The 12,229-nt window shown below is 36.3% G+C and overlaps 1 protein-coding gene across 1 annotated transcript in view; it reads left to right on the top strand.

The window, feature by feature from the left end:
• Positions 1-12,229, top strand: part of LOC145671219 (peroxisomal targeting signal 1 receptor-like) — a 375,788-nt gene that overhangs the window by 289,368 nt on the left and 74,191 nt on the right. Inside the window, exon 9 of the mRNA XM_081740101.1 lies at positions 10,163-10,291. Coding sequence (XP_081596227.1) covers positions 10,163-10,291 — 129 coding nt within the window. The remainder of the gene's footprint in view (positions 1-10,162; positions 10,292-12,229) is intronic.

Here is a 12,229-nt window from a genome sequence, read left to right as displayed (position 1 = left end):
ACATTTTACGACTCATTACGAAGGGCCAGCAAGAATTCTAGAAAAATTAAACCCAAATTTGTACCGCGTGGAACTACCTCCTAAGTTCAGGAACAGACTACAGAATATCTTGGACCGCTTGAAGCCGTGAGAACGCCCAAAGAAGCTTATGATCTGCAGTGTCTCTGCCCAACTGTGAAACATGGCGGCGGCTCGGTGATACTGTGGGCCGCCATATCATGGTTTTCATTGGGTCCTGTGGTCACAGTTAGCGGACGAATCACTGCCAACGATTATGTCGCAATTTTAGGAGACCACTTGCATCCTATGGTCCAGATGTTGTTCCCGGACAATGACGCCATCTTCCAGGATGATAATGCACCCATGCACACAGCTGGCGTTGTTGCAGCGTGGTTTGAGGAACATCGGGATGAAGTTCAACACCTCCCCTGGCCCGCCCAATTCCCAGATCTCAACATAATTGAGCATCTGTGGTCCGTCTTGGAAACACGACTCCGGCGACGATTTCCACCTCCATCACCTCTCACAGAACTGGCCGATGCCGTGCACGAGGAATGATGTAAAATTCCACTTGCTACCATTCACGGCCTCTATGCCTCCATCCTACGTCGCGTCAAGGCTGTTCTGAAGGCGAAAGGTGGCCCGACACCATATTAATCTGGTAAGTTGCAATTTCGTTCAGGTGTTTCCATTTTTCTGATCACCATCTGTATATACTTATGAAACGTTTTACCAAGTACTTTGGTTATTCAAGTTTAAATTCCCTTTTCTGCAGCGAGCCTATATAAGATGTAGACCTACAGTTTAATGTGAAATCCGAACCACCTTATTGTTCAGTGCTCTCCCACGGGAATCAAACACAGTGCTCCGTATACCAAAGGCACGCGTGTTAGCCACTAGACCATTAGCGAGAATATTTATTAAGTTGTGTCATTCAAATATAACAACCAGTTCTATGATTAATACGTTTGCTTAGTACTAATATTTTTACTATACTATATGATTACATTCTTATGTGTATACATATTACTATTATTTACAGCAGCGATAGAAGAATTAGGACATGAAGTAATGTTCCGTCTTTTAGCTTACAGGAATAACATCATGACGTTTTACAGACTTGGCGTACGTCAGTAGTATAGTGACTGATTACATCAGCGCATCGCACAATTTACGTTTCTGACAGGAAACTACGGCAAATACATTGACTGAAACGAACAGATTTGCATATCGTCAGAAATACATTTTCATTCATGATATGGTAGAGAAAATTTCCGTCTCAGACCCCAAAATCGGAAGAAAAATGTATCATGCAGGAGCTACAGCCATGAACACAAAATGTGTTACATCATGAGGGCCAAGAATGCAAGTACACATGCCCATCAGACACAAATGGCTGTAACAATGTACCGATGCATTTCTCGTCATATGGTCATATGAACGATTTTACTATGTATAGGGGAGGCTGGGATAATAAGAGACAGGGGTTATAAGAGACACGGCCAAAAAATACCTTAAATATCAAATCAACATTATAAAAACAAATACCTTTACTTTTGTAAAAACAAATGGCAGCGTCAATATTTTTACTTTCGTACCCCACTTGCACTTACGAACTAATATGAGTTTTTATATTGTTGTCATGCTATGAAAAAATACCTTCACTTTGAACCTACCACAGAAGTTCGTGACTAATTTAAAATAAAATTTTATTGCGAAAAGTGAGTTAGAAGTGTGGACATGACTGCTATGTAACTTTGTAACTATGATTATGAAGAATGATGTGAAATTTTGAAAAATGCTGAAACATTGTATTTCACGTTAATTGAGGGCATGTCTCTTGTTACCCCTTTTAGAAATTTTGAAGGGGTGATAAAAGACAGCTGCCTCTTATTACCCCAGTTGTTTATTTAGCGCTTGTGACGAGCATAACCTGCTATTTTTTGTATATAGAAAGTAAATAGAAAATTCATACTCTGGCAATTCAGTCAGAGTCTGTGCATAGATAGTGACAGTGGAGAATATGCTTTGGGTAAACTTATTTCATCATCAACTGGTAAAAGTTTGTCAGGAGGAATTGATCCAACCAGAGCAGAATCTTGCTTAGAAATGTATTACGTCGTGCACTACGATCTTGACTGGTATATTGGGAGGGTTATTGCTTTCCCACATGAAAGACTGTGTAAGGTTAAATTTTAAAAAGAAAAGAAAAAAACAGTGGTTTCAATCGGCTTGCCTACGGTGACATTCAAACAATGACATTGAAATCTGTGTTTTATGGACCTATCAAACTGGATGGAAATGGAAAATGGGTCATTCCAGATTTCCAGAGGATAACTCCAAAAAAAATTCGTTGTGTTTGTACCAAAGTGAAAAAGGACTTTTGAAACCAAAACAGAAAATTTAAATATGACTCATCTTCTTTTGACAGGCCTAGGTGTTTGTAGGACTATTGTTAATATTTGTTAAACTCATGCCTATATGCCAACAGTTCTTTTCGGCCTATACATTTTTTCTATGTTTGTTTAAGTGGTCCACCTAAGAATTAATAAGGCTTACCTGCTATATTTACCTATGTTACACTAAAGTTTAAATTACATTTATGAGTTTTTTAAATGTTGACTTGGTGTTTACGTAGGCTAGCATAACATTTTCAACTCTTTTGTACATTTTTCATACGATCGTTCGACTGTACATCGTAAAAAGTTTAATATTCATCTTACATACTTTTCGAAAATGTAGATTTACATAGGCTACATTTTACATAAAATTTGGTCAACAATAGGTTTACATTTTTGAATGTCCTCTTGTATGATTACAGTTTAATAGCTTTTTCGATCCATTTAAGTCACCTAAAACTATTTTTCAAATGCAGTGTTTTTAGTTCGTTGAGAATTTAGGCATTTTGAAAGTTCATTTTCGACATTCTCCAGAAAATTTCTTGTCAGTATTCTTTTCTGTTTGGTAGTGTGAGTTTTATCCATGATGTATCTAGATGCCGTAAAACGCAACTATACTTTGTTTCAATGGTTTTTGATATTTAATACTCAGGCAAATAAATTTTCCGAACGAACTGTTGAATTTCGTTTTTTAAATCTTGATATTTCGGGAACATATGTACATATTTCAGATCTGAAAAGAGTAAATTGTTCAGAATTGTCTGAAAGTTTTTCCTTAAACCACTACTCATTTTCTATTCTAAGTATATGAGTACTGAGAGCCCTGTCTCTTATTACCCCTACCCGTTAGGGGTATTAAGAGACAGTGACTTTAACAAAATTTTTCGTGAATTTTTTTGGTGTGAAAAAGCAACTGGAAAAATGTGTTAGTACATCAGCAGGTTTCATTTTTTTAATACAATCACATATATTTTTTTCTAGTTCCTCAAGAAATCAATGCAAGTGCAAGAATATTTTTGTCTCTTATTACCCCGGCTTCCCCTATATATATATATATATATATATATATATATATATATATATATATATATATATATACATAATATTCTGCAAGCCAATGCACTAGCGCGGCATCGGCTGTAATGTGTCCCACATCACCAACCAGAGTCATATTCTCTTCAAACTTCTTTAGTTACATGGTTTTGAAATATTGTTGAAATTAGCTAGTATGTAGAAGGAAGTACTAAATTCCCTTTCGTTACAGTCCATTAAGAGCTATGGCCGACCAGATGGGTTCGTTCAACAGAGTGATGCGGATCTAGACGCCATCTTGGGGGTCATAGAGGGGGGACTGATAGAAATTCCAAATTTTATTTTAGGAGTGCTCATGAGTATCAAATTAGTTGCAAGATGCACAGAATTAATGCTCCATACTACTATTATGAACCAGTGACTAATATGGAAGTACAGCTCTTTGAAAAGCAGAATAAGAACTTTAAGAAACTTGAAGATAAAACCATAGAAAGACCGAATGGATCTGAGTTCTGTGCAAGTGATTACGGTAATCGAGTTTATTTCTGTAACAGATCCATTGAGAAATTAAAGGAAAACCGTATGCTCTTGTTTTAAATGGTGTTTTCTGACGAAGCCAAATTCTTTTTAAATACTTCAGTGTCCTCATCACGTGCAAGATATTAGTCATCAGTACTGTCTAACGTGAGATCAGAAGTGTCAGTGCACAAACGAGGAATCATTCTTTGGTGTGGCATAACTGCTACTGAGGTGATAGGACCTTTCTTCTCTCATGAAAATGTAACAAAGGCATCATACCAAAAACTACTTAGGGAGAAGATATTTGTCGAGCAAGATCGCTTAAATTTAGGCCAAAATGATGATTATGGTTCGTACAAGATGGAGCACCACCACATCGCTCAAATCCGACTATAAATCTTTTAAAAGAGACGTTTAGGGAATGACTTATGTCTATGGGGTGAAATCTCAAATGGCCACCACGTAGTTCAGATCTTGCTCCATGCGATGTTTTTCTTGTGGAGATTCCTAAAACAAATTCTATCAAAAATCATGTAACAATGTAGATGACTTAAAGAATTGTCCAGAGCGTATAGATGATTATTCCAAATATGTGGAGGTGTTCCCAGTGGCTTCAGTAAATCACATTAATTCATGTCTTGCTCGTTCACGAGGGCGTGCTGAATAAAAGTTAGTTCATTTTATCTGACTTACACTTAGATTAATGAAATCTAAACAATTTAGTTAATGACAACTGAGCACGCAAAAAAAAAAAAAAAAAAAAAAAAAAAGTTTTTAAAAAGGAATAACGTGTTTTCTTGGTTTTATGGTATAGCCTTACTCAACCTGATCCTTATTCCTCGCGAGACATTGTTTTTACTACAACCATGTGTCCGTAGTATACAATTTCCTGACGTGCTTACATGTGCATTATACGAGTAAGCTACTGCGTGGAAATTGGGATCATACAGTTATTGTGTAAGAAGTAGGGAAAAGATACGTTTTTTTTTTCTGAATAAAGAAAACAATATTAAAACTTAAAGGACACCTATTAGACTTCTAATTTTTAAAATATTACTTCTCATTAAGATTTTTTCGTTCCTGGTACCTGCGGCGTTTTTCATTGTCATTTTGTGTTATCTTTCGAGCTGGTTTGCTTAAGTGTGCAGAAAATACGCTGGTGATTTTATGCTATAAGAAGAGTCCAATTTGTTTTTTAAAAACACAAAATTCTTTGATTATATTCCAGTGATGTCAAAACAACGAAGCTATATCCTCAATCTGGTACACTGACTGACGATATTCATTTACACTAGATTCAAGATCTATAATAATAACAAATTGCACATTAATTGTAAAGCATATTTGCCTTCTTCCCGTACGTCCCTGCTAAGGATATTTATCGTAACTTATATGATTTTTGGAACGGTGGCTGTAGCCCAATTTCAGTCACTGGCACATGCAAGAGCATCTGAATATTGATTTTGTATCATTTGTGATTAATCTAATGCTCCCTGGAATTTCCAAAATAAAATTTGAATTTTTTATAAAGATCCACCAACTTATGCTTCGCCCCCTGTGCCCCATAAGGCGATGCGTTATCAAAATAACATTCCAGATTTCATAAACGCATACTTTTTTTGCTACACCCAGCGGGAGCTCATGTGGTTCGGATTCCACGTTAATCAGTAGGTCCACGTCTCATATAGCCTCGCTGCTGAAAGGGACGCTAAACTAAAATCAACTCAACTTTTTTGCTACAATGACGCAAATTTCACATTAATTAACAAAAAATACCTTATTCTCATATGTTCCTAATAAGGATATTTATGGTGATTATTTTATTTTTGAAAGGAGGCTACAGCCCCACATAAGTCACTGACACATGCAAAGAGCATTAGAATATTAATTCTGTGACATTTGTGAAAAATCTGACGCTCCCTGGCATTTCCGGAACAAAATTTTGAATTTTTATAAAGATCCATCATGTAATGCTTTGCCCCGTGCCCACCTAAGGCGGTGCTTTATCAAAATAACATTTCAGATTTTAATAACACGTACTCTTTTGCTACAATAACTCCAAATTTCACATTAATTAACAAAAAATACCTTCTTCTCGTATGTCCCTACTAAGGATCTTTATGGTGACTTTTTAATTTTTGAAAGGAGGCTGTAGCCCCATTATCAGTCACTCTTACATGTAAGGAGCATTGGAGAAATAATTCTGTGACATTCGTGAATAATCTGACGCTTACTGGCATTCCGAAAATAAATTTTGGAATTTTGCTAACATATCACCCATCACCTTTTTACTCCCCTTGCCCCCCCCCCCCAAAGAGGGGTCTTCCCAAAATAGTGTTTGAGACGGCTTTACTAGCTTTGTGAATGAGTGTTTTTGCATTTTGTAACAAATACAATTCATTTGTCCCAAAATCTATACGAATAATTATTGGAGAAAACTGCTTCCAAAATTTAACATTGAATCTCCCATAAGGAAAATGAACTTTTGTGTTTACACTCTCAAAAGAAGGGCTAAACTGCGATTTTCTCTTATTTGCTTTATAAATTTGAAAATTTCAGATATTTCTCAATAAGAATGCCAAATTTTACATTAATAGTTTGAAAACTTCATCTTCCCCCAGTGCTGTAGAAAATCACGAATTATGGAACAATCTGTGTTAATGCTCCCAATGAAAGTAGAACCAGGGAATACGCACACCGAAGTCGTGCGCATTAACAGTTTGGGTAAGCAAGAGCTCAGCAAAGTAAGAGAACACATATTCTTTGTTTTGATTGCTTTATATTCGGACTCACAATCCAAACGCACAGGTCCTGTTATCGAGCTTCATCGGTCTCGAGCTCAATAGATGAGCGCGAGCCCGTGTGAGCACTGGTCCTATAAGTGGATAGTAGCCAGAGCCCTAGTCCGAGTGAGCGCCAGCCGCAGTAACCAGCTCTCGGGCTCGATTGGCCTCGAGTTCAATAGTTGAGAACGAGCCTGTGTGAGCACTAGCCCTAGCCGATGCGCAGTTTAACTCAATGAGAGATTAATGAGCGTAAGTTTGATCTAGTGTCAGCTTTATGGGGATTGCTTGCCCGAGGTAGATGCGATTACGTCAACCGAGCGTGAACTGCATTGAAATTAGTGAGCACAAGACTCATTAAGTACAGTGACCCTGAGCTCTGGCCTTTCGAGCAGGGCCGGATTTCCCAATAGGCCCGGTAGGCCCGGGCCTATGGGCGCAAGCTCCCAGGGGGCGCACGGCCGAGAGAAAAAAATAAAAAATATCTAGAAATAAAAATAAATAGTCATAACTTAACATATTTTTGAATTGATTAAAGAAAATCAGGATAATAAAGCATTCTGACTTTAAAGTTCATCGGAACAAATAATTGTTGGTAAAGTTAAACTATTTTTCAACATTATGCATCAACTTCGTTACAACATTGATCTCAAACACGGGAGAACTGGCTGTTTTTTTTTTATATACTTATTTACGTATTTTTTTACTACAGCTTTTTTTTATTTATTTGCCCAAATGGCTAAATTGAACAAAACCAAAGTTATTCACCAATATTTTGTTAATACATTGACGGTATTTTGTTAAGCCCAGAACCAAGTAAATTCCTCAAAAAACTTGCAATGATAAAATTGCATCGTGGAGTGGGGTTTAAGCAATTAACATATAGGCTTGATATAATTATTTAATAAAGGTTTTTAGGAAAGTAACTTTAACCAGACTAGGGGGCGGAAAAATTATTGGGCCTAGGGGCGCCAAAATGCTAAATCCGGCCCTGCTTTCGAGTCGCACAGATAGTAACATTCTTAATTTATATGTTAGAGAAAAGGTCGAGATGATGAATAATACCGCATATAAAGAAAAGCTGAAAACTTATGTAGAGTTAGATGTAGAGCTTCTGGAAAGTTAGGTTTTTCGTTAATTCAATAGAAAAAAAAAAACTTCAAAATTAGTCACAGATTCTTTTGCATCCGAGGCTTTTGTGAATGTTTCTGAACAAGTACCTTTTTTTACAGGATGAGGGTGTTAGCCTTACCCAAACCCCCAAGCTGGAGGACCACTCCTAGTCGTCTGTCCGCGACTGCTTATTCAGTATATTCGCAGCTAACCTCTATATCTAGAGGCCTTCTCCTCGACCCAAGAGGAACGAGAATGGGGAATGGCGGAAGCTTCATAACGAGGAACTACATAGTTTATACGGTTTACCCAACATTGTTAGGGTCGTCAAGTCTAGGAGGCTTAGGTGGGCAGGTCTTGTAGCTAGAATGGAAGAAAGTAGAAACGCTTTCAAAGTCTTGACTGGTAGACCCATAGGAAAGCGACCATTAGGAAGACCTAGGCGCAGATGGGAGGATAATATTAAGATGGATCTCGCAAGATAGGAATACAAAGTAGAAACTGGATCCAATTAGCTAAGGATAGAAGTCAGTGGAGAGCTTTTGTGAACGCGGCACTGAACCTCCGGGTTCCATAGGCCATAGAGTTAGTTAGTTTAGTTAGTTCTTTTGCATCCTTCCCTTCCTTGGAGTAGTTCGCGAGCACATACCAGTGACAGTCATGTAAGGGAACTTTTGATGATAAGGATACAAGCATTTTTTCTTTCCTTCAAGTAGACTTTCCTCATTTGTGTATATCTTCATTACCATTTAGGTAAACAAGTATAAAATTTACAGAAATTTCTTCAAATGTTAGTTACAATTTGTTAGACTACACAAAATTTAACGGGTTATATTATCAAGAATAAATGTTTCTAAGTAGTTTGCATTTCCACTGCCAAAAATTTCCTAAAACACTGCTAGACACGTAGATAATAAAATCAAATTGCATCAAAAGAAACGCAGGCTACCTTCATTATCACGTCCCATATGAAATGAGGTATACCCATGGCCGCCCGCATCGGGATGCAAAGGAGCAGTTGCTCCTTCTGGATTTTCGAAAGGTGTTCAGTTCTTAGAAGTACATATCAAGAGGTACTTACTTACTTATTCTTATACCATAGTACTTAATATATTTATATTAAATACTGGTGTTCTATAGTTTACTGCAGTTAATAAGGATATGTGCGTAAAGAAAAGTTGTTTTATAACCGTATTATGTGCACATATGCTTCAAAGTTTGTATGTATCAGTATTTTGCCTCTCTTAAAAAACCCTGTGGGCGTATCTGTGAATAACTAAAATTAAATTATAACCAAATTTTATGTGTATTTTTTTTAAAGCCTTTACGGTCTGATTTTTTCGGAAAACACTAAACGATGAGATCTGAACAACACATTGTGATCAAATTGCAACCCAATGGTTGCGGGCAATTTTACCTACCCTATCCATAGACGGTAAACTCTATCGTGTTTTAAAACAAACTTCTTGAGTTTTCTGTAGATTGAAATTTCCTGAAAGCAATACTTGCGACCTCAGGATCATGTGATAAAATTTGAACCGAGAAACCTTTGCCCTTTTTACTACCCCACCCACTGGCGATGTTTCCATCGTAATTTAGAACAGTTTTTAAGGTTCTCATGTTTTGAAATTTTTGGGAAACATTATTTGGGACCGCGGGGACAGATTGTAGTCAAATTTAAACTAAAGATCGCGGGTCTCTTTAGCCACCGTACCCAAAGATGATCAATTCTGTCGTAATGTTGGGCAAATTTGAGGATTTCGTAAACTGAAATTTTCTGAAAACACCATTGCGGGTCCACAGGAACAAATTTGTGATTATATTTGAACTAAAATCCCTGGACCCTTTTTATCTACTCTGCTCATAGATGGTAAATTCCATCGTAATTTTGGGCAACTTTTTGAGGTTTCTGCAGTGTGAAATTTTCTGAAAACACCAGTTGGGGTCTCAGGAACACATCGTGATCAAATATAAACTAAAATTCCTCGAGTTATTTTTATCTACCGTGCCCATAGGTGGTAAGTCCTATGGAAATTTTGAGCAACATTGTGAGGTTTCCGCGGTCTGAAATTTTCTAAAAACACTATTTTGGGATCTCAGGAGCACAATATCATCCAATTTGAATAGAAAAGACGCGGGCCTTTTTATCTACATACCGACCGGCATCTTTTTAATTGAACATGCTCAAACATATTACACTCCTAAAAAATAAAGTTTGTGGGAAGCTTGCTCTTGAGTTACATCCTTTGGATTAATCTATGACATTCATAGAAGTTTATGCATACAGTAATAAATCTTGAAATATTTTTCTTTCAGGATCCAGCAGCTATTGCAGCTTTAAAGAAATGTCTTCAATTTCAGCCTGGGAATTTGACTGCCCTTATGGCGTTGGCTGTAAGCTATACCAATGAATGTTATCAGAATCAAGCCTGTCACGCGTTGAAAGTAAGTACGAAACTTTAAGTTATTGAACTTCATGTTGGTCATTATAACTGAAAACCGACACAAAGGTCGGTACTTTACTTTGTCTATGTTTTTACCTTTATATCTTTCTGTGATCATATTAGCGCGGAAGTAAATTATATTTGACATGAATGACTTTCCTTTTCATTACTGAACCAATAGAGTGGAATACAAACCACTAGCCGGGTTTTCATTGGAGGGATGTATCCCCACTAGAAATTGAACTGAAACCATATGCAAAGAAAGTACGCGTGTTACCCACTTAGCTACAAGATCAGTTTATTTATTTACTTTTTCATCTTTTTAAATACTGCTAATGAATTAATAATGAATATCTTCGTACGATGAGAATATTTTTTGAACAAATCTCTAACATACTCCTCAATTACAGGATGTTATTTATTTATTTATTATTTTATTGTTATTCATTGTGCATGCATGCATGCAAAAAAAAAAAAAAAAATGCACGTATACTGTAACTCACGATTTTTCGCATTTATTCCATTTTCCCTACGTTTATGAGTAAAATTCTGTTATTAGTATGTGGAGATGATAGAAAGCTATCCATCTAAGGAGACATTTCCAAAAAGTATAATAAAATAATAAAAATATAAGCAAAAAACAAAATTACGATCGGTTTTATGTATACTGGCAATCATGCTTTCAAGGGATTTTTAGTAGCAGAGCACGATTGCGAAGGGAAATTGACAATAGGCAGTGAACGAGGGGCGATAGGCAAAGGAAGGAACTGGAAAGTGGAGTAAAATAATAAATTTATTGGTTTAAACCTAGTGTCTAGATGGTTTGCCAAATATAAATTAGCTTCTGTAACTAAGATGTCGTAGAATTAAACAGAAAAACTCATCTTAAGCTGAATCGCTAGTCACATTTAGGGTAAAACTTTCTCACTAGATGGCAGAGCACATTACGACACATGCGATGTTGCCACATGAGTTACGAATAGAAAAGTGTTTAGACACGGTCACATTTTATACATGATTTACTACGAAGAGAAGTAAGAAGTGAATTTGATTCCATTTTACTCGATACTACCTGCTTTAAAATATGTATTAATTATATTCTCTCATCAAAAGTGATTTTTCAACTCACGAAACGTTATGCGTATATTTCTCTCAACAAACTAGATGTCTTTACGGTGCAGATTAAGAATACGTATACTAATATAAAATCATTACATAAATTTCATCTTTTGGACAAAGCAGACTCTAAGTACACCCAAAAACGGTATTTTATAATCGTAGTTGCAATCCTTGGTGTAGTTCTACTTTAGAGGCTTAATTATCATGGCTAACATTCCAGCGTTTTCTGGTCAAAGTACAACTCAATTTGCGTTTAGGGAAAGATTATATCATTTTTATGGTAATAGTTTCTCAGAAAACGGCAGTGAAACGTTATACATTTATTTATAACTAGATGCTTCTACGGCGCAGATTAAGAATACGTGTACAAATACAAAATCATTACCTAGGTAGATAACACAAAACAGATTCTTATTAAGTTCAAAAACGTTATTTTATAAGCGGTTACAATCCTCGGAGCAGTTTTACTTTAGGGGCTGAAATATCATGGCTAACATTCCAGCGTTTTCTGGGCAAAATTCAACTCAAACTGCATTTAGGAGTAACTAAAACTACTTTTATTGTATTATACGTTTATCTATAGCTAGATGTCTCAAAGGTGCAAATTAAGAATAAGCATACAAATACAAAACTATTACACAAATCAGATCTTTTCAACAAGACAGACTTAGTTCCTTCCAGCGTGGTATTGTGTAAGTTGTATTCCCGTGCAGGTATTTTGTAAGTTATGTTCCCCAGTGCATGTATTTTGTAAGTTGAATGTTTTAGTGCAACTTTACTTTAGATGGCGTAATCACATTGGCTAAAATTTCCACGTTTT

This window comes from Thermobia domestica, chromosome 15, assembly GCF_964235325.1.
Source record: "Thermobia domestica chromosome 15, izTheDome1.hap1.1, whole genome shotgun sequence".
Classification (NCBI taxonomy): Eukaryota; Metazoa; Arthropoda; class Insecta; order Zygentoma; family Lepismatidae; genus Thermobia; species Thermobia domestica.
The sequence above is the reverse complement of the archived record's forward strand: the minus strand, read 5'-3'. Positions and strand labels throughout refer to the sequence as shown.